At 50.5% G+C, this 22,225-nt stretch overlaps 6 protein-coding genes across 6 annotated transcripts; 3 read left to right on the forward strand and 3 right to left on the reverse strand.

The window, feature by feature from the left end:
• Positions 1-230: 230 nt before the first annotated feature.
• Positions 231-2,921, reverse strand: BCR38DRAFT_431259 (hsp88-like protein). Its single transcript, XM_040860091.1, has 4 exons — positions 2,682-2,921; positions 2,586-2,617; positions 746-2,510; positions 231-686 (listed from the first exon to the last, which is right to left on the reverse strand). Exons 1-4 carry the CDS (start codon positions 2,754-2,756, stop codon positions 423-425), a joined length of 2,136 nt encoding a protein of 711 aa, XP_040716052.1. The 5' UTR covers positions 2,757-2,921; the 3' UTR covers positions 231-422.
• An 899-nt stretch (positions 2,922-3,820) lies between these two features.
• Positions 3,821-5,659, reverse strand: BCR38DRAFT_341187 (uncharacterized protein; the record flags this gene model as incomplete). Its single annotated transcript, XM_040855851.1, has 2 exons — positions 3,821-5,428; positions 5,573-5,659. The coding sequence occupies 2 exons, from the start codon at positions 5,657-5,659 to the stop codon at positions 3,821-3,823; spliced, it is 1,695 nt and encodes a 564-aa protein (XP_040716053.1).
• A 1,406-nt stretch (positions 5,660-7,065) lies between these two features.
• BCR38DRAFT_484377 (amidase family protein) lies at positions 7,066-9,128 on the forward strand (the record flags this gene model as incomplete). The annotated part of the gene is made up of 9 exons (XM_040863740.1): positions 7,066-7,205; positions 7,292-7,406; positions 7,460-7,505; positions 7,567-7,687; positions 7,740-7,884; positions 7,940-8,355; positions 8,408-8,814; positions 8,871-8,912; positions 8,959-9,128. The coding sequence occupies 9 exons, from the start codon at positions 7,066-7,068 to the stop codon at positions 9,126-9,128; spliced, it is 1,602 nt and encodes a 533-aa protein (XP_040716054.1).
• Positions 9,129-9,568: 440 nt separating this feature from the next.
• On the forward strand, positions 9,569-12,041 carry BCR38DRAFT_484378 (GMC oxidoreductase; the record flags this gene model as incomplete). The annotated part of the gene is made up of 9 exons (XM_040863741.1): positions 9,569-9,746; positions 9,798-9,828; positions 9,896-10,157; positions 10,215-10,344; positions 10,398-10,675; positions 10,733-10,946; positions 10,993-11,085; positions 11,142-11,818; positions 11,871-12,041. The coding sequence occupies 9 exons, from the start codon at positions 9,569-9,571 to the stop codon at positions 12,039-12,041; spliced, it is 2,034 nt and encodes a 677-aa protein (XP_040716055.1).
• Positions 12,042-12,576: 535 nt separating this feature from the next.
• On the reverse strand, positions 12,577-13,524 carry BCR38DRAFT_484379 (uncharacterized protein; the record flags this gene model as incomplete). Its single annotated transcript, XM_040863742.1, has 1 exon — positions 12,577-13,524. One exon carries the CDS (start codon positions 13,522-13,524, stop codon positions 12,577-12,579), a length of 948 nt encoding a protein of 315 aa, XP_040716056.1.
• Positions 13,525-18,503: 4,979 nt separating this feature from the next.
• Positions 18,504-21,305, forward strand: BCR38DRAFT_341079 (uncharacterized protein; the record flags this gene model as incomplete). Its single annotated transcript, XM_040855837.1, has 1 exon — positions 18,504-21,305. One exon carries the CDS (start codon positions 18,504-18,506, stop codon positions 21,303-21,305), a length of 2,802 nt encoding a protein of 933 aa, XP_040716057.1.
• Positions 21,306-22,225: the final 920 nt, after the last annotated feature.

Consider the following 22,225-nt stretch of genomic DNA (forward strand, 5'->3'; position numbering starts at 1 on the left):
GGCTCGTTTACGAGGCCACTTTCAAGGCAGTGGTGGCTGTGATGGTGTTAGGGTTTGATTTCTGCTCTATCTTATCCTCTGGCTCTAGTCATGTTGTACCTGTAGTTAGTATGATAATATAATATCGAGAAAATAGCAGCTATCAAGAACATAGGTGATGAGTATGTGCCTGGACAGGGTATTAGTCATGTGAGACTGGCAAGCAACAAGCCCTACATCCACTGATTTTACCAAGGAACGCATCGGTCAATTATCGTTAACGCAAGTGTTCATTCATAATGGATCATCCATTCCGGGGGGTGGGGGGTCTATCTATTGTTTATCCATCCATCCATCCGGGCACATCAGCAACACGATCCCCGAAACTCATTTCAAGCATTACGTTCCGTTCCGCAGTGTGCTCTAAACTCTTCTTTTTCTTTTTACTCCTTGGCCTCCGTCTCGGGGGCTTGCTCAACATCCGTCATGGGCTCGTCCTTAGCGGGCTCAGCGGTTTTGCGAGCCTCCTCTTCGGCCGCCTTCCTCTGTGCGTTCTCGGCGTCGAGCCTGGCCTGCACCGCTTGGCGGTCGGCCTCGACCTTGTCGAAGTATCTTTGCGTGATGGGGCCAGCCATGGCCCGGATCTCGTCCATCTTGGCGATATATACAGCCTTGCTGGCATCCTCGCCATCTTCGTACAACCAGTCCTACAATTGCAGTCAGTATACTTGATCCAACCAGAACGCGTAATTTCGGGAAATCTTACCTCGCTTTCTGTCAGCTTCGTTCGGATCTTCTCCTTCTCTTCCTCACTGGCAAATTCGGAGTACTGTTCATCGATCTTGTTACGCAGGTCGTAGATATACGTCTCCAACTCGTTCTTCTTCTCCTCGGTATCGGCGACGAGCTTGTCCTCCATGACCATGGATAACTCCTTCTCGCTGGCCGCCTGCTTCGCAGCTGTGTCGAGAGATGTCGTGCCAGCCACGATAGGTAGGTCGCCCTTGCGTACCTGTTTCTTCACCTTTCGTGTCTTGGGCTTGCCGTCATCCTTCTTGTCGTCCGTATCCATAGCATCTGGATCCTTCTTGTCGCCGTCCTTAGACTCCTCTTTGATCTCCTCCTCCACCTCCTGGTCCTCGACGAAGTAGCCGCTTTCCACGTTGAGAATGCCGTGGATATTGACGCGGGCCTTCAGCTTGCAGATCATGAACTCGGTCTTGGGATCGGCCTTAACGCCCTTGACGGAGAACCGGCCAATGAAGGGGCTCATCTTACCAGGCAGATCCTCGACCTTGGCGTATCTGGCTTCGAGATCGAAGGGCTGCTTGCGGTAGAAAGTCAGAATCTTCGTGGAGGGCAGGACGTTGCCCCTGTTGAAGACGGTCAGGCTCGTGTCCTCGTCGGGGATGTCGGCATCTTTTTCCCAAGAAAACTCGATCGGGTAGCTGACGATGTCCTGGACGGCGAAGTCGCGGACCTTGAAGACAGGCGAGAGAATGGCGCAGCTAAATGCGCAGCCTCTTGCGATGGCTTCGTCTTGGTTGAGAGTGAAAGACAGTGTTTTTCCGAAGAAAGCCTGGATGCGCTCCTTCAGGGCAGGGACACGAGTGCAGCCACCGACCAGCTCGACAACATCGATGTCATCCTTCGTAAGCTTAGCCTCAGCGAGGGCCTGCTCCAGCGGAACCGTGACTTTTTGGAGGAGAGGCTCAATCATGGCCTCGAACTCCTCCCGTGTAATCATGGCCGTGACATCTATGTCGTTCATGAGCGACTCGATGTTTATGGGTGCCTGCTGGTTGGCAGACAAGATCTTCTTGAGCTTCTCGGCGGCGGCATCCACGCGGACCATGGCCTTGGGGTTGGTCTTGATGTCGATGTGATATTTGCCCTTGAACTCCTTCTGTAGGTGGTTGACGAGAGCCAGGTTGAAGTCACGGCCACCGAAATGGCGATCGAAGGCAGTCGCCTTGACGGCAAGCTCGCCCTTCTTAAACTCGACGATGGAGCACGTATAGTTACTGTGGCCGATATCAATGAAGGCGACCCGACGTGGTTTCTCCTCGGGGCCGGGGAGATCCAGCTTTGTGATACCGTAGCCCAAGGCCGCGGCGGTTGTGTCGTTCATGAGGCGCAGCATCTTCAGGCCAGCAATCTCAGCAGAGTCTAGCAGGGCCCTTCGTTGGACATCGGTGAACCATGCGGGCACGCTCATGACGAGGTCTGACACAGGCAGCTTCAGCTCAGCTGCTGCTGTCTGCTTGATCTTGCTGAGGAACATGGCCGTCAGCTCGGTGGCAGTGAACCTCTTCGTCTCGCCCAAGTACGAGACCTCTGCGCCGACCTGGCCATTGCAGTCGACGAGGAGCGCAGAACAGTATTTCTGCTCGATGGCGACATCTGGGTCCTTGAAGCTTCGGCCGGCTAAGCGCTTGAGGGAGCTGACTGTGTTCTTAAGATTGGAAATCTCTTGTGTCTTTGCCGGCTCGCCCAGATAGCGGGATCGAGGACCAAACCCCACTAGGGAACTGTTGAGGAGGGGAGGTTAGCAAGATTTCTAATAACGGCCGTGGATTCGCCGTAGAGATTGTAGGTAGACTTACGGAGTAGCTCGGTTGGACACTTCATTGCTGATCTGGGAGTGGAAAATCGGTCAGTCAAAGAACACAACAGGAATGGGCACAGTGGTATCTACGCACAACATCAACACCTCGATTCCGCGCAACAGCGATGGCGGTGTTGAGGGTACCGAAGTCGACACCGACGACAGACATCTTGTCTGGAAAGTGGTAGACTACGAGGTTGGTTATGCGACGGTGGTGGAAATGCAAAAATAATCGCGTTGCTTGAGGTTATCTCGTCGTGTTTTTTTTTTGCAGGTTGTAGTGGTGGTCTGCAGTGGTAGCGAAAATTGATGCGTTGGATTGCGCCCGCCTTTGATCAAGCCTGACCAGAAGAGAACCTGCCCCTCGTTGCCTATCCGGGCCGTGGATCTCTTGGCGGCCTAGTGACTATGCAACTTCGAGGCGGTACTGGAACATTCTACTGGCAACCACCCGCACCACCAAAAACAAGTTCCGTTGCATCTTTAGTCAACTAGTCTGGTTCTCTTTGTGCTACATGGTAGGTTCTTGAAGAAATGCATCTATTCTGGATCATTTTCAATTTATTATCACTCATTGCCCTTCCTTTTCTGCGTTCTATTGCTGTTATCCCCACGTCATGCCTTGACTGCGTCTTTGTTGGCGTGTGGTACTTTTACATAATTGTGGAAGACATGCATGGCATGGCTGTGTGTATTTATAAAACATTTCCAAACATGTTGTTCCGTTTTCGAAGTGGAAACCATCATTTCCAACCAAGCAGCCTCCGTGGATTGTGACAAATTGCATTCTGTTCCCGTTGGTGTTGCTTGCAAAGAGTATGTCTGGGAGCAGACCTATCATCCCACTATACCCATTGATCGGAGAAAGAGTTTAAATGATTTTTTGGATCTAGTTATGGCTGTATGTGGGCTGAGCTCGGGCAACGGTCAAGCTCTGTGCAGCGATGACATCAATCTTGGTGGGGCTGAAAATTGTGCCTGATGGAAACGATGAGATGGAGAGGTATTCCGTCCTTGATTAAATATGGGGTTCAGGGTATCGGCAAGGCTCATATTTTAAGTCTGCTGTACGGCAGGAGTTGATGTAGAGTGGCGAGAGGCACGGTGGAGATCAAAACAAATGCATGCTATGCTGGGTTTGGAAGCTACTACATAGTAACACACTGGAGAGTGGGTATCAGTCGTGTTCGTTTTATCGGGCTTGCGCTGTCTATCCCGTTACCTAATGCTGGTCTAATCGAGAATATGTTTCTTGTCTGCCCATGATGGCTCAACGCCACGGCAGACACTTTCATAGTCCCGGTATTTCTGTTCATCCAGTGTCAAGTCCGGTGTCGTCCAGAACATGGTCCAATTCATGTCGCTCAACTTGTGCGTTCCCCGCGACCGCTCAAAATACCACTTGTTCACGGGGTTGTCCTTCCTGCTTCTCCAGCAGACACCCTCCGGGAAGCAGTCTCGTACCATGGCATTGAACACAATGTCTGCCACGCCACCCGCACCTTGACTCTTCCTCAGCACCGCGAACTTGTCCAGATAAGGCACCATTCTGGATGGGTCTATCGTCTCCGATCCATCTTCACGGAATGGCTTCTCCCATGTCAGGATGGCGCCGCCCTCATACTCTCCAGCAATGATAATGCCTGCAATATTTTCATTTACCCTCTTCAGGTACGCTTCAACATCCAGCTTGCGGCCAAACGAATCATCAATCAAGTGCACCAGCCGAGGCAGATCAACGCATGAATCCGTTAGCCTCAGACGCGACTCGCCAGGCTGAGGTAGTTTCCAAGGCGAAATTTGAGGATTGGGAAATATCGTCAATGGCATTCCCTTTTTAGCAAGCGTCGTCAAAGAGCCAATTCGCGGCGCCCCGCTGGCTGTTACGACCGGACGAAAGCGTCCAGGTGGCAATGAGGATGACTGTACGGGCTTATCCGTGAGTAGATTATGGATCAGCGGGTTCAGTTTTCGTCGGGTGCCCACGAAGGCAACCGTGTCGTCCTTGTCTGGCCTTCGGTCATTCACCACCTCCTGTGGTGTTGTAATGACAGCCGAGGATGTGGGTGGTAATAAAGATAGCACCCTCTTGGCCAGCTCTGTGTTTCTCAGGTGATGGTAATTAGCTGACCTCACATCAGCTGGTGACGCTGGAACGTCCAGGTGCTTGGTAACCTCGTCAAACTCTTGCGCCATATTGAGGAACATATAGCGGCCCGTTGCACGATTTCTTGCAGGAATTCCTCCAACAGGATCTAAGACAATTAGTCTGTACACCTCCGCCGCCCTCAGCAGCTTTGTGATGTGAGCATCCTCAGTTGGCTGGCCCAAGAATTGAAGACCGGAGAGCTGTCTTGCCAGTGCAATCACAGCCTCGTTTGCATCTACGCATTTGAATGTGCAGGTGTCTTCTTTGTACCCGACGGAGGGGATGATGGGGATGAGCTCTTCCTGGAGTGAATTCATGAGTTCGTATGGTTGGCTGATAAATAGATCGTCTGAGGTGTAGGGAGAAGTCCCTTTGCCAATTGAGCTTCCGATCGTAATTGGAGAGTCGACAATTCTAGCACCAGGCTCATCGTAGCTGTCGATTGCCATGGCTATACGCTCGGCTTGCTGAGTAATGACACGGCGCTGCTCGACGGCATTCCCAGCGACAGCATCGCAATCAACAACAACGATACTGATAAGACCAAGCTTTCGCAGCTGGCCCAAAGTCCTCCCCACACCAAGAAGCGTTGTGTCGTCTACCTCGTGGGGGGCTCGAAATTTCACCACTGCAACGTACATGGGCTCCTGTTGTGCTTCAAGCTCGGGCTCCGGTTTCGGACCATGGAGGACCTCGGCCGTAGCGATATTTTTCGAAAGAACATTTTCTGTAAAATGAGCTTTACTGGGGATTGCGTTAGGCTTGGGGCAGTTCTCGCGTGACTGGAATGCTTGTTGCTTGAAGCTGGTGGCGCCTTTCCTCTCGAGTAAAGGCACAAATTTGTTGATGTAAGCACGAGCATCGCGCTTAGTGACGGTGGTTTCAAGCACGGAAAGAAGAAAGTCCTCAGATGGCGTTAGCATCGGCAAATTATCAAGGAGGGTAGTTAAGTTACCCTATCCTGGCTTTTCTTCTGCTTCTGCGACTCAGAAATCGAAGCAAATCGTGATTTCGATGCTATCGACATCCGAACCCGACTGGCATTTTCAGATGCTGCTGTAAGCGGCGATGCAGGCTGTGCGCCATTGCTCGCCGTAGTCCCGAAACCTCTGTCCAAGTTTTTTCCAAATGGTGCCTAGTTGGTATGTCAGGCAATGCATAGCAAATATTCCGAAGAAACCGATGAGCGGGTATAGAAAAGACATTTCTTTCGGTCGGTTTTTGGTTTCAGGGATTGAAGGACTGGAGCTCACATTGAAGCTAGAACTGGCCTTCGTCAAGGCAGTCCTTCGCAAAATCATATTGCATAAAGCATTTTGCGACTTGCAATGTTCAACTCGAAATTCAAAGAAGCAAAATGTCAGCCCATCGTGACTTTCAGTCTAAAATAAAAGTTTGAAAGTGAACAACTCGTGATTGTAGTTGAGGTGACCATAGACCCCCTAGTTCAGCCGACCAACCCGCCACTTTAGTCAAATATTTATGGGGCGCTCCTAATAAAAGCCGACCATGCTCACACTTTTCTCTTTAAATCTGCAAACAACTCCCGATCGCAAACTGTCGAAGATGGCCATCTGATAAGTAACCCTGGTCGGCAAACACCACCTACATAAGTCAATGCCAGTCGATAAGGCCGATAGCACTACCTTGGGCCAGGACTAGCCGTAATTGGTTTAGCGTAGCTTCAGCCCAAGCTAACTAGGAACCACACCAACCAGGGACACTGCGGAATCGCCAAGGTTGAAAAATACTTTTCGACTTCGGAACATGTCTAGCCGTATGACGCAACGCGAGCCCCGTCTTATTTTTAATGGAGGAAATAAATCCTTGCAATACAACGTCAAGTGTGATTTTCGCCTCCTGATAGGTGGTTTATATATCTTCGAGCAGGAACTTGGAACAGCTGAAAGCGAACATCGGACGCCCCTTGAATGCGGCTATAGGGTAGCGTCCCCGCCTGGTTCCTGGTTCTTACTACTACAGTACGTTGCGCAAGATTACAATCCCTCCAGGATTGCAACGTATTCATGCAACCGTATACCAGCTTGCACTACACCAAAGAACATTTCTTCGACGTGGTTATATGACTGTTGCGCCTCATATGTCAGCTCTGGGAGTCGCAATGAGAGCTTCATGTTTGCCACTTGAATTCTGATACACCAAAAGAGGGGTTACCGAAGCCACTGTTGTTTAACCCTATTTGAACGACCTTTATGGACTGCCCAGTCTTCTAGGTTAGCTCATGCCTCTCCGACTCTCCGAGTTCTCTTCTGTTAAGTCTTCTACTGTTTGAAAAAAGGCCAATCACATGGATACTCTTAATCTTGAGATGCCAAAATGTGCTGGCGTAGACATTGAGGAAGCCACCATCCAGCAGTTGCAGCATTGGCTCCATGATGGCCAGTTCTCCTCCCGGGATCTCACAGTATGCTACCTCGTGCGGATTCGTAGACTCAACAATCAGTTGCGGTAAGACGTGTTCGACATTGCATAGACCAACATTATACTGTACTGTCTGGAGTACGCTGCGAGCTGCTGAGTGATAGCATATGTAGCGCCGTTATCGAGATCAACCCGGATGCTTTAGAAATAGCAGAGCGTATGGACCAAGAACGCAAGAATGGAAAGATCCGAGGATCGCTTCATGGCATACCTTGTTTGGTCAAAGACGTAGGTTCTGTAAGCTTCTTGGTCGTTTTTGGGGCTGACTCCTGGGGTGCAAGAACATCGCTAACAAAGATAAGATGCAGACCACAGCGGGATCCAAGAGTAAGTCAAATTCCGCGAGTGGTGCGACGGATTACTTGGACTGATACATGTATATATATAGTGCTTGTCGGTTCTGAAGTCCCGGAAGATGCACATGTCGTCCAGCTTCTGCGCAATGCAGGAGCCATACTACTCGGACATGCGAATATGTCAGAGTGGGTCTCGATGAGATCGACGTATTAGTAGGTAGTTTACTCATAGAAAGGTTTCTATGCTACTTGTTAACAGTACAAGTGCCGAAGGATATTCTAGCCGCGGTGGGAAAAGCCGGAATCCGTATAACCTAGCTGAACACCCGGGGGGGTCTAGTTCAGGATCCGCCATCGCATTTGCAGCAAACATGTGTGCGTTCAGTATTGGAACAGAGACCGACGGCAGCGTAGGTCTGTATGGCACATGTCTAAAGTGTTCTTCTAATATAAAAGTTCATTCAGGTAATATTCCCGGCCGATAGGAATGGAGTTGTGGGCATCAAACCTACCTTGGGACTGACATCTTGTCATGGTGTGATCCCCGAGTCTCGTCATTTCGATATTGTGGGCGTATTCAGAAGATCAGTGGCAGACGCTGCGATTGCCTTGAATGCCATATGTGATGAACCTGAATCAGAAAGCACACCAGGTCGTATCTCCTCAGATGTTTGTGGGAAAGAAGCCTTGAAAGGGGCAAAGTTTGGCTTACCATGGAAGCGCATTTGGGAAAAAACAGCATTAGATGAGGGCAAGAAGTCACAGTATGCTATTTACCGTTCTCTGATACAGAGAATCGAAAATGCCGGAGCCACGGTTATCAGCCGCTGTGATATACCCAGTGCAGAGGAAACGGTACCTCCTGGTGGTTGTTGGGACTGGTGCGTTCGCATATTTCCTCAAACTTTAAACGCTTTGCTAACCCCTGATAAGGGACTCTGGATCGAAAAGGGGTCACCCAGAGCAGTCCGAATACACGGTGGTGAAAGTTGACTTCTACAACGATCTCAAAGGTTACCTTGATGACCTCGTCACAAACCTGAACAGGATCGAATGCCCCGAAGATGTGATAGCATACAATATTAAACACACGTCAGACGAAGGAGGTATTCCGAAAACCCATCCAGCATGGCCGACGGGGCAAGACAGTTTGGATCAAAGTGCGGCTTCGAAAGGGGTCGAAGATGGTATCTACTGGTCTGCTTTGGCCTATGTTGGCCGCAAATCTCGTGATGAAGGCATTAACGCTGCTCTTTTGCATGAAGATGGGAGTTTGGACGGTCTGCTGGTACCGGTTCAAGGGGATGATGGAGTTGCAGTGCAAATTGCGGCCCAAGCTGGTAAGCACTCATAAAATTCGGATTGGTATTGTGTGACAACGATATTGACGGCGCAGGATATCCTATGATTACCATGCCGGTGGGAGTCGACACAAACGGTATGTGATCTGTTGTTGGGAATTCAAATTGCTCATGATGGCGCAGGTGTGCCATTCGGCTTGGCCATCATACACAAGGCCTTCAACGAGAACATATTGATTCGGTTTGGCTCTGCTATTGAAGACCTTGTTAGCGGCCTACCAAAGCCACGGTTTCGGAACAAAGATGCAGATGGCTACTTGTTCATTGGTGCCGAACCCGAATCCACGTCCTGAACAGTTCGAGCTTATCAGCTGGGAAAGGGTTGGCAATGATTTTTACAGGGAGTGTTTTAGGCATCAGAGGTCACCACAACATTCGCCAGCTATGATTTATTTCCCAGTGGGTGGAGTGGGTCCTTGAAGCTGATCACGGTACATCAAAAGGGAGTAGACGGTCTCGTACAGGTAAGAACGCAGGTGTCGCGAAAAAAATCAGAAATACCCGGCTGCCCTTCAGCACACAGGTTTGCACAACCAACACGACTTGACAGACACTTATCCGCATCCCTTTGGGCGATTCTTCGAGTGGTACTCTAATTATTTATATTTCTCCTTAGTCCGTCTTTCTTCGTTCGAAGCGCGATTACCTCCCCTCTCTACCTCCTAATTCATGTGATTTCTCATCCCACGCGTGAATTTTAATGTTTTTCCACCTCAAGAGTAGCTTCGACAACATGAAGCTATTCATTACTGCTGCCCTTCTCGCGCTGCTCGCATGTTCGTTTGCTCAGGGTATACATATCAACAACCTCAACGGGACTCTACCACTGGACGCCACGTTTGATTACGTCGTCGTCGGTTCTGGCATTGGAGGTCTCGTCGTCGCGAATCGCTTGTCTTCGGATCCCAATGGTGAGTCATCTGCAGGCTGGACGTTAGGTCGACTGCTGATATTTCGAGTAGTGTCCGTCTTGATTCTGGAAGCTGGCAAGCTGTGAGTTGAGAGTCGGAGATTGCGATGCTTTTCTTTCGTAGGAAGCTGATGAGTGGACTTGGAGCAGAGATGACAGAAGTGAGGACGTAACTGTTCCTGAACATATTGGCTTCAGCTACCCCGACCGCTACGACTGGAAACTTGAGACCGTCCCGCAAGATTACCTTGACGGCAGCCGTCGGGCTTACAAACAAGGCAAGGTAGTCGGCGGCAGTGCTGTTATAAATGGCCTGTGTTGGACCAGAGGCTCGGCCGCTACGTTCGACGCTTGGGAAACTTTGGGGAATCCAGGATGGGGTTGGGACGGTCTTATCACCTATTTTCTGAAGGTCAGCAAATATACATCTTGCGCTTTTGAATCAACAAATCGCTAATTACTGGAATAGTCCGAAAATTACTCGACAGATGTGAATCAGTCGCTTCAAGATGCCTTGCATATACATCCGGTATCTTCAGCGCATGGGACTCACGGCCCTGTTCAAGTGGCATACCCAGAGTTCTTCTACAACCAGTCCCGTAAGTCCCCTTGCCATGTCATTGATGGTGTAAAGCTTACGGATTACCTCAAGAGAGTTTTCTGGATGGAATTCGACAACTTGGTGTGCCCATCATCGACGAACTAAATGATGGCGTGGCGGCCGGAGCGGCAGTCATACCCAGCTCCATATCTGCTAACAATCAGTCTCGCCAAGACGCGCGCACATCATACTGGGAACCCGTCATGTCGCGAGAGAACTTGCAGCTTATGACAGGCCAGACCGTGACACGGATCCTCCACGATGATGTGTTGTACCCAAATTCGACCTGGATTCCAGGTGCAGCCGTGACTCGGATCACTGGTGTTGAGGTAGGTACGAGTCTCATGTTCCCAAGCTACATTTGCTGACCTCACGTGTTTCTGCAGTTTGCCGCCAATGCGACAGCTGAAAGACACACCGTTCGCTGCTCCAAAGAGGTCATATTGGCTGCAGGAGCCATCTTCTCGCCCACCTTGCTCCAAGTTTCAGGCTTTGGGCCCGTGGATCTTCTTCGTAATCTGACTGTTAAATCTGTTGTCGACCTTCCGGGAGTGGGGAGAAATTTCCAGGACCACCCCATGGTCCAGGTGCTCTACAATTGTTGGTAGGCTGTTCCTGATCGTGGATCTTTTACTGATCGTACTAGACACGTCGCCAACTATCATGACCGGGCTGCAAGTCAACAATAACGACACTCTTGATCGCATAGCGCGGGAAGAATACATTGCAAACAGAACAGGTACCTCTCTTGTGCTATCCTTCATGCACAGCGCACTAATAACCTGAGAATTACAGGTCCATGGACTTCCCCGATGGTCAATACCGTCGCATTCCCGGCTCTCAAATGGGTCATGAACAGTCAGGATCTGCAAGCCTTTAACCAAGAAGTTACGATGAACGCAACTGGTCATCTCCCAGACTCATATGATCCGACACTCCGTGCTGGCTACTCTCAGCAGCTTCAAATCATCTTGTCACTATTGTCAGGAAACCAGAGTGGTGCATACGAGCTCATGTCAACATCATGGGGCCAACTGACCGTGAGCAACATGCAACCCTTCTCACGGGGCACCGTGGAAGCCGTTTCTTCGTCCATCTTCGACTACCCTAAAGTCGACCCACGCTACTGTTCTCAGCACCTGGACTGCGATATCATATCCCTCGGCATTCAATTTAACGCCGAATTGGTTCAAACACCTCCAATGGCCGCATTGCTGCCAGTGCCTGACCCTGGGTTCGGCCCGTACGAAGTGGAGAACAAGACCGCGCTTGATGAGGAAGTCAGAAGACGCATCACCACAGAGTTTCACCCCAGTGGTACGACTGCCATGTTACCTCGCAGCAAAGGCGGCGTGGTGGATCCTTCGCTGAGGGTGTACGGCACACAAAACCTGAGAGTGGTGGACGCGGGGGTGATGCCGTTGATCCCGGCGGCGCATATTCAGGCTGCCGTGTATGCTGTTGCGGAAAAGGTAAGTTCTACGTTCCCTGGAGGTTGAAAGATCGGTTGCTAATATGCAAAAGGCTGCGGATATCATCATCATGGAGAACACAGTCGCGTCGAATGCTTCGGAGGCAGATCGAGTCACGAGAACGCAAGCAACATGTGCGCCGCGTCGTAGGGATCCTGGGCAGGGCCTGGGCGAACAGATGGAGGTACTCCTTCATCTTGGAAGGATTGGGCGAAGGCTGTAGTGATTTTGGGAAGGCGTTTTGGACTGAAGCTCCCACAGTCTGACCTTGTGGGAATAGGATAGAGACGCTTTAGCACACATCAGAGATAATATCGACGGTATTAGTATAGAATCACAATTATCCACATCACTTGTCCGACCACTGAATATTGAAGTCGAGGAGTTCATGACCTCTCCTTGAGGATAATTTGGTAGAATAGACGGCGAGACTTAAAAGTTAGACCGGAAAGGAAGTGTTGGTAGTTTGATAATAGACATTGCGTAACAAGACCACGACTAATGAATTACTATCAGTGCCATCACACACGAGCCTCGTGATGAAGCCTGGGCCTGTTTGTATTTCCGTCCTACCCTTTCCTGCACAGATCTCTAGTCAGTGACCTTTCCAACCTTTTCCATCGCCTCATCCCTCCCCCTCCCATCCTTGTTCCAATCTCTCCTCTCCTCACCCCCAAATCAAGCCGAGCATCACATTATTGCTCACTCCTCCCTAAAATAGACCCTCATTGGTACATCATTATACTGCGCATCCCATACTAATTCTCGAACTCCCACAGTGCCGCCGGTCCACTCGCCCGCTGGAGTTCGCTCGACGGCTCCCACATCGGCTCGCGGTCACCTACCCAGTTCATGAGGACTTGGCGCCCGTTACCGCGTGGTTGAGGGTTATATGGCGATAAAGACGAGTCGATTAGCGATTGAGTATTATCTGGAATGGTTGGCGTTGGTGTTGGTGTTGGTGTTACCGAGGGTGAATGCTGGTACGCAGAGGATCGATAGTTGCAGCGACTAGTGCTGATGTTAAACCGTGTGCACTGGATCTCGGATGCGATGGACGTACCATTTATCTGGACTCGTGCCGGCTGGGACGCGTAGGTGAAGGAAGGAACACTGGGGATCGAGGTTGTCGAGCTTTTTCCTGCTGATATTATGGGCACCGATGGCGACGTTCCTGCCCCTAGGAGTGGAATCTCCGCAAGAGAAGAATCGCCCCCAGTAGGCGCATTTAGTGGACAGAGGGTCCGCGATGATGTCTCTCTAGAAGCAGTCCTAGTTATCCACTCGCCATTCTCACGCCCGTGCTTCACTAATTTCTCGCCCGCCCTCACAATCTGCTCAAATGGCACGCCTCTCGGCCAAGGCAAGAGTAATTCCTCCCGCGGCCCTTCAGCGTAGTCATCGTAATCTTCGTGGTGAGCTTCCCCCGATCCTTCCAAGACTCGATGGCATACCTCGTCTAGCAATGCCTTCCAGATCGTCTCATCGATATTGTGGGATTCATGAGTAGTTCGGGCAAGCGCGGTTTCTCGCAGCATGGCCAGGCGGTACAGCTGTTCTGAGCCGCAGGTCCCCTCGTACTCGCCTTGTAGCCGTCTAGCGAGTTCCGCAAGGAGTATTAGGGCGGGTGAGACGAGGCCGTAGTCGGGGAGGATGGCGAGCAGACGGTGTCTGAGATCTAAAATTACTCGGTCTTCGAAGGACATGTTGGTGGTGTTGCTGCAATGATAATATACGGTGTGTTTTGGGGAATGGCAATTTTATTATTGGGCGAGAGTCCTGCACTGCGAGGATGAGTGCGTAAAATACTGATCTAGAATCGATCAGGATCAATATATATGACGCAGTTTGGAGAGCCTGGGGAGCCTGATCAGGCCAAGGTCACCTTCAAGTTTTGTTGCATTGTTTGTACTTCGGAACACTCTTCATCTTCTGTAGAAACTGCCCGGTATTTCTGAGCCTCGACATCGTCTACGTCTCTCTACTTAGGAGAACCCATGGCCACTCCCCAAGGAGCAATTTTTCTTCTCTGTCAGCAGATTTGTGTAGATACCTGCAGTATTGATGACTTAATCACCTCTGTTGGCATTGGCAAGGACCAATAATTATCAATGCAGAGTGAAACCATTATGGTATCAAGATTCTCTCACATTACCAATATCTGGTAGACAACAGTAATTATCCCTTTCCGTTCCGAGTATTGGAAGCTGTCTTCATTTTGATGTTATCAACTCTAATTTGGCCCATGCTTCATATCATTATCTACATCCGCTAGCTGTCCGGCACTGGCTGATTCCGTATGTACAACAACACTTGGTTACGAGTCAATCTCGTGGCATATGGCGAGGAATGAAGTTCGGAGTTATGGCTTATGAATCTGGACGCCCCTTGCTTTCGCTTCCGGGTAGGCTTGCAAGCGGATATCAAGATTAGCACAGGGTGCAATGCTTGTGGGCAATACAGAGCTATTTTAGCGGTAAGTATATACTACTAGGAGTAACTCGCAGAATTTGTAGCTACGGAAGGGCTATCTATGGGCAGCTATTGGCCCAAGCGCTACACCCAGCTCCCCAGCTGGTGTGCCTGGGGCACGCAACAATACCACTATTGTAGAGAGACAGCAACAATGATACAATCAGTTGACGCCGACTGAGCGTACCCTTTCTTATGTCGCTGTTTACTGCTTGCGACCATTGGTTCTGGTCTGGATCGACCTGTATCTGTATAAGGTATTCTAGCATCGTCCAGATCATCCAATCAGGAAATCGAACATTTGATAGTAAATCCGAAAGGCGGAATCATGCAGTTCTGCTTGATATCAGCCAATCAGACAATTTGCAAGCCCTCTCCAAAAGCGGTATAGCGCAAGTGTCTCGCAATCAGCCATCACGTGATACCCATGTTCTGTACCTGCTTAAGGCAGTCGAGGGTTCACGAACTTTTCAGGCTTTATTTTATTTTATTTTTTGTATTCTTTTTAATCATGTCAAACTTAACTTGTCCTGGTATCATTATGATCAAGAAAATGGGGATAACCATCAGGAGGCGCCTGTATTGCACATCGCGGAGCGGCTTCCTGATCGACGATTCTTTGCGGGCGTATGGGGGCGTAATTTTTGATCTCTTTTACTTTCTGCTTTTTCGTCGTGTACGGCGCCTGGAGCATCGGCATGGGAAGAATACGATTGGTGAAGCTATGTGTATACATCTGGCGTGTTGGGATGAATCGGAAGGTGCTATGCTGTCACCCTTATGAACAAGCTACTTCCACTGACTGATGTCTGTCTACTTGAGCCCGAAGACACGTTTCTCGATATTTCATTGGAACAGGCACAGATAAACGGCAGTGAGTACCGTGAGTGGTATTCTCACGTATCATACCTATATCGTGTCATGACAAAAATCTAAGCCAGGTAGCAGAAAGGCGTTCAACTTCGTGGATGAGCAAAGCCCGCCTGCCAAATCCATTGTAACATGCACATGAGCTATAAGCTTGGATCTGCAGATTTGGTGATTTTTGATATGGTATGTGGGGAACTAGTCAGTGTGTGTCGAGAAGTTAACACCACTGTTGGCGTCAAATGAACCGGAATGGGAATTATGATGGAATTTGACAAATTCATATGCGCCTATCGGATATTGGAAAAGCCTTGGCATGGACTTCTCCAAGTCCCGGTAAATACTGACGAACGGCCTATAGCTTGAGCTCCGCTCCTCTTGCCAGATGAGAGCAGCTGGTAGGAGGAATTGCCAGAAAGGACACCATCCCGGATGTGTCGTTCCAGTGCGCAAATATTTCGCGATCTCCTCCTGGACAATGATTGGATGTCGCATATGCAGCTCCAGCATATCCCACACCCGACGCACCTCGCCCTTTCACTGGTCAAGACGTGGGATTCCTAACATCGGCTCTTGGTCGGATCCCGGGAAGGAAAATAACAGCACGAGCATTGTCTGACAGGCATAGTTCCCCTCACTTCGAGCTGTAGTTTGATCTCCGACACACTGTATTTGCGTGTCACCAACAATCAAGCGGTCAACAACCGATGAATAGTGTCAGGGCCTGGGAGGAGACAGCACCGCTGTGCCACTTTTGCATTGAGATTCGACAGAGGGATTGCAATGCTTGGACCCTTTTGGAGTTGGGGTCTTCCTGGGAGAGCGATAGGATAGCGCCAAATGGCTGTTTCGTGTGTCGACAAGTTCAGTTTGCACCATCGCCTATATTTCTATTTCTGACACCTGCTGGCCCAGGTTAATTTGCCGTCACAAAGCGAAGTGTAAAGCGATAAGGCTTACCCTCAATTTATTTGCGGCGATTGGAGGCTGTAGCAGCATAAGCACAATCCGCCCTGATATGCAGCATAATCGGGGACACCAACAGAAATTTTCACACGGCACCTGATTGTGCCGCTCTAGGCAGCTAGGCAGCCACTGGTCTACTAGCCAACCAGACATGCTGTGTCTGTCGCGGATCCTGCTCAACAACTCCCGGGAATGTCATGTGCCGATTGTTTCCCAAACGGCATCAGAGTTTGACCATTCAAGGGCTCGACCTGGCTGCGTAGCCACCACATTTTTCGCGACCAGAGTGTGTCCATTTTCAAGATATTGGTCGGCTGGCTGATTGGTGTTGGCTTGCTGGGCATCCAAGCAAATCTTCAACTTCGCGACAGCTCGCCGAGAGTAGCACGTGCAATCCTTGTCGAGCTCAACCATGGCGCGAGCAGGGAGCCCCCCGTTGGGCATAATGTTTCGGACAAGTTGAGAGATAGCGCTAGCACTGTACCACTGCGCGTGGACAAGTCGACACGGAGTCATCAAGTGATTCAGGTCTGGGCGGAGCTATGGTCGGCTCACGTTGTCCTGTCTACCTTTGCAAACAGTTTCGTCATTTCGAACATAAAATTCTCCTCCATACTGTCGTATTTGCGCTGATATCAGGTCGAGGCCAACTGCCAGTAGCACATCACCCGCACTTACTTGTTTGCTTTGCTTACATGGTATTTCATTTTCTGTTCTTCGCCGTTTCTGCGAAACGAGTCAGATAATACCGTCCGACTTATGATCGAGTTATCATGAAGCTCAACCGTCACGCTGCTCTCTATTCCCGATGAGATTCGAAAAGAAAAAAGCCATACGGACAAGCCTATCTCATCAACACCAAAAAGTCGGGCTGACGATGACATCGGGACACCCTCCTCCTATTTTCCAACTTCGAAGCCCTTGGCACGACTTTTGTGGTGGAGGGCTTTGCCTCGCCGTTGACGTTATGGCAGGGTTCATAATGCAGGAAGGACTTGCCTGCTGCAAAAGTGCGCTAGGTGGTCTATCTCGGTCGACGTACCCAGCCGAAACCCATTGCGCTCACTGGCTGCACTGGGTAATGGGTCCAATCGGGGATTAGCGTCAACCTTTGGAAAGGGTGAGTGAGTGGCTTAGTCGCAGACACTGAAGCGGCGCTTTCTTGTTTCCCTCTCCGCCTTCGCGCTTGCCTTGTTTTCACCCAAGCCGGTTCTGATGCAGCAGCTGCTGCATCGTTGCTGCCACTTGACCACCAAGCTCGCCGCTTGGTGGACTTTCCTCCTGAAAGTCAACGACATAACCGACTCAAAGTTCATTGGTGCACGATAGTGCACAATAGATACAATACAGGTGAGCGAGGTTTGTTGGTTTTTTCATCAGGTCAAATCATCTTCATTACCCAAATCACCTTTTCATTATGCCACTGCTTGCTAGCACTGGTAGCTAGAGTGTGCACTGCAGCTCAGCGCACTGCAGCAGCAGCAGCAGCTTTCTGCCTTTGGTGCGAGCTTTGGGCAGCCCCCCTTCCCCCTCCAGGGCTACTGGCTACCGGCTACCGCAGCAAGTCCCCCCTCCCAGATTGATTGATGCACCAGCACCAGCACCCAGCACCCAGCACCACCAGAGTGCACCAAGCAAGTCTTCGTCTCCGCCCAATCTCGTCTTGCTCGCTCACTGCAAGTGCGCAAGTCTTTTCCACCCACCCAAACTCTCCTCGACTCTCTCCTCATCCTCCTTTTCGATTTCGACGAAGACTTCTCCTTGACGCAATTAATATTTCCTTTTGGTCCGAACCGGCGATTTCTTTGAATTACTCGAATTTGTTAGTCTTCGCCCCGATACCTCTGTTGAGACCCGCTCAAAGCCTATTTTGTGTCGAGGCGCAAGTTTCCCCGTTCCAAATCTAGAATTCGTCGTCTCCATCGCCACGCACCCATTCGCGATCAGAACCCAAATCCTCCTTCTGGCCCTCCACGCATCGCCTCGTCTCGTGGCATACTCTGTTTTGGGTATTCCCAGCCCGACGAACCGCTTCAATTGCCTCATTCAATTTGCACATCTGAGTTTCCTTTCGTGCTCGACGTGTCCTTTGTTGTCGACCATTGTGCGCGCGCCTGAGGCCGGTCTCGAGTGCGATCGGAACACCTCGTACAATTTGACCACGAGCAGGAAAACAGCATAACCGCGGCTACGATCTACGAAACCCAACGACTTCGACGGATGGTCACCCATCACGGCATCATCTCGCTCTCGACCCCTCTGGAAGCCGTTATCGCGTTGAGCCAGGCTTCGTCATGCTCTCCCGACTACGACGGTAAACCCACTTCTTCAACAGAACCCTCCGACACCCAAACCACCTCGCGAGGTGTCTTGTTAGATTATGACAGAAAAATTCCTTTCGCTGTCAACGCATATCGTGGCTCCGAGTCAGACGACCGCCCTCAGTCCCAAATCAAATCCTTCCATCGTGCATCATGTCTCTAATAAGGTCGAGATGGCTGAGGAAGAGCCGTACACCATCAAGTGTATTTGCAACTACTCTGACGATGACGGGAACACGATATATTGCGAAACGTGCGACACATGGCAACACATCGAATGTTTCTATCCCCACAACATCCAGGATGCTTACCGCGAAGACTTTGCTCATTCGTGTGCCGACTGCAAACCTAGACTGCTGGATCGCCAGCGTGCTATCGAGCGACAGAGGTTGCGACACAGCAAGCCCACTACCGAGGGTGTATCGGAGAAGAAGCCTAAGAGGCCGCCATCCAAGAGCCACAAGAAGAAGGTTAAGCCCAACGACCTTCAACTGAACGGACACAGCGGATCTGATTCAAATACGAAACACAATGATCACACACTCTTTCACCAGCACAAGAAATCCAAAAGCACACACCGACCGAACCATCCGATTAGTTCCCAGGCTCTGAAGCGTAGTCCTTCCTGCGGCCAGAAGAATGGCAACCCTCATGGGCATCCTCCTAGTCCGGCTACGACGCCCCCCGACCACCCTGCCGACCTCGAAATCCACGACTATTCGAGCGCTTTTCTCTCCTTGTATAATGACGACCGCGATTTCCAAATAGTCCATTCAAATTCCTTCGCGAGCCTCGTTATCTCAAACCACATATCCCTCTGGCTTCGAGATCGTGAAAAACTGTGGCGGGAGACCGGCCGCAAGTTCGAAGACGTCTTCCAGGACCTGCCTGCAAACATCGATTCGGTCAAGCGAACGCCAGTGGTGGCGCACAAGAAACAGCCCATTGCCGATGGAGAATTACAATGGCAGTATCTAACCGCACCGTACGCCATCGAGAAGGACGTTCCACTGGTGGAACTCAACGGCCAGATTGGCATCCAGAAGGATTACTGCGAAAATCCCGACAATCGATGGGCGGACCTGAGCTCACCTCTTCCCTTCGTCTTTTTCCATCCTATGTTACCATTGTATATTGACACGAGGAAAGAAGGCTCGCTTGCCCGTTATGTGCGGAGAAGCTGCAAACCCAACGCTGTATTGGACACATATCTCTCCGAACCCTCCGAGTACCACTTCTGGCTGGTGAGCGACCGTCGAATAGAACCTAACCAGCAAATAACCATCCCGTGGGACTTCCGACTCCCCAAACAGGATGGAGACAGAATGCTGAGGCTCATCGGCATGGGCGACGACGAAACTAATTCTCAACCTGAGTTTGACGTCAACGACCTCGAATTGTACCAGACCATCTCCCAGTGGTTGTATCAAATCCTCTCGGAGTACGGAGGCTGCGCCTGTGATCTAGGGTCAGATTGCACATTTCAACAATTCCACCGGCACTACCTGCTCAGGTCGCAATCCCAGTCCAACTCAAGCAGAAAGAGGCCTAGGAAACAAAAGACGCATACTATCTCTCCAACAAGTACTGGCCATGCTACAAATAGCCGTGCTCCTAGCGAGGGCAACGGGGATGATGGCGGGGAGAATGACTCTGGATCATCGCGCAGTAAACCACCTAGCCGAGACATGACCCCAGCACGACAAGGGTCTTTTGACACGTTAGGCATTTTAACGGAGCCCACTGACAGAGACAAACGGAAAGTTGCCATGGTTGAGGATTCCTTCCGCCGTATGGAGCAGCAACAACCACCACGAAAGAAGAAGCGAACTTCGGATGGTACAGTGAGCTCAAATACCTCGAAACAGAAATCGCGCAACTCTGTCAGCCGGACCCCAGGTCTCCCGAATGGAACATCAGAGCGTCGCTACGTTGATGCTGGAACAAACCGAAGCATATCTGGATCTCCTTCAAGCGCCACATCACCATATACTGCGGGTCACCACAACAAGTACACTACATCTAGGCTTGGTTCCATGCCAATTCCGTCACGCAATTCATCCGAAGGCCCCCACCCAGAGTACTGCGATGCTTCTGTTCAGACGGATCCTGTAGATGGGGAATGGTTCAGCCCAACCCGCCAATCAGCAAAGCCAAAGCGGCGTGTGGTATCCCTTTCAAAGCGATTGCTCGAGAACCGACATCGCCTACGAGCAGACGAGGAACAGCGACGAAAGCCATCAGCCGGTTCGCCAACTTCAGTGACATCCGCTATGATTAAGATGGATTTGGACTTACCTTCAAGCGAAACGGCTCAACTCGCATCATCTGGTACAACTCAAGGCAGTCCGGTGCCGTCTGGTGGAACAGACCCGGTTGTTGATACGCCGATGAAGGATGTACCGGCAGCATTGCCTTCTCCTCCGAACATTCCCTCTCCAGCCGTCGTTCTCAATGACGCACTGGTTGTCAAGATTAAATCGCCTGAGCTTCGAGTTCAAATGCCGCCTGTCCCTGCCTTCAGTAGCTCGAATAGTCCGAAAACCGCCGTGTCTGCGACAACACCATTATCGGCAACGGCCTCAACGGTACAATCAGCTTTTTCTGCGAGCAGTTTGCCAAGCCCATTCGGCCGAACCTCAATGAATGGCATTGCTTCTCACCCAGCTCACCCGAGTCCGGTGAAGAAGAAGCTCAGTCTGAGTGATTACACCAAGAGCAGGATGAATAAGACTGTTGCAGCGAAGCCGGTGGGGGCGTCGCTCAAGCCGCCAAGTATTGCTGCGGATGAATCTAAATCACCAACGAATACTGACGTGCCACTGTTGGATCCAGTGCCAGTCGACAACGCCGAGCCATGATGAGTATAGTTCTGTCAGCAGAATTACGGTGCTGGATTTTCTTTGTACCATATAGAGCTGGGCCTGGTAGATGTGTGCGACTAAAGGGTATGTTTTTAGCAGCTACTCTGTCGGCATCTTTCAAGGTCTCTTCTCAAATCTACACCGCTTGTCCTTCAGACGGATCGATCGTATAAAAGCGGGAGGGCTTGGCTGGCGCTGTCAAGGCCGCGTTGATTTCTGCGTCTGGCGTTATGGATGATTGATAAGGGTTTGGCTGGGCAGCAAAGGGGCTGATTGATTGGGTTTTCATGAAATAGGTTTAGGCCTTCGTCATTTTATACAGTTGATGGCCCTTGTTTACTACTACTATCCAGGACGGCTTGCTACACTGGCTTTAGCATGAAACCTGGGAAAAGACGATTTTCTCGGATCTGTTCGGAGGCGGTCAATACCCCTTGGTGTTATGGAAAGGCAGGCACGTACGTACACACCCACCACATACTCCCGGCTAACGGGGAGGAAGAGGTCAAGGGCATTGATGACAATGGAGGAAAGGGGAAAACTGTAGAATGGAGTTCGGAAAGGTTATAGCCGCCGTCGCCGCCTCCCTGTGTTATTTGTACCATTATGGCTTTTGGAGTCGAGGGTTGACCAAGAAAACAATCCCGATTTTCCGATGGAAAGCAAGTGTCTTGGATTGAGGACCGACCTGACGAGTCGAGTTGTTCTCCATGCACGCGTGCATCCTTACCAAGACCAAAGCAATTATGAACCAGCTACTCACTGGAAGCAAAGCACCTCGCTGTTCCTCCTGGTTTTATGAAAGTGACATGAATAGCGTTGTGAAACGGAAATGGATTGTTGAACTGTGCTGATTGGGTAAGTATGACATATAGACATCGTAGTGGGACCGGCGCTTTCTGGACACGCCAGGTAAG

Source organism: Pseudomassariella vexata (genome assembly GCF_002105095.1).
Source record: "Pseudomassariella vexata strain CBS 129021 chromosome Unknown BCR38scaffold_6, whole genome shotgun sequence".
Classification (NCBI taxonomy): Eukaryota; Fungi; Ascomycota; class Sordariomycetes; order Amphisphaeriales; family Pseudomassariaceae; genus Pseudomassariella; species Pseudomassariella vexata.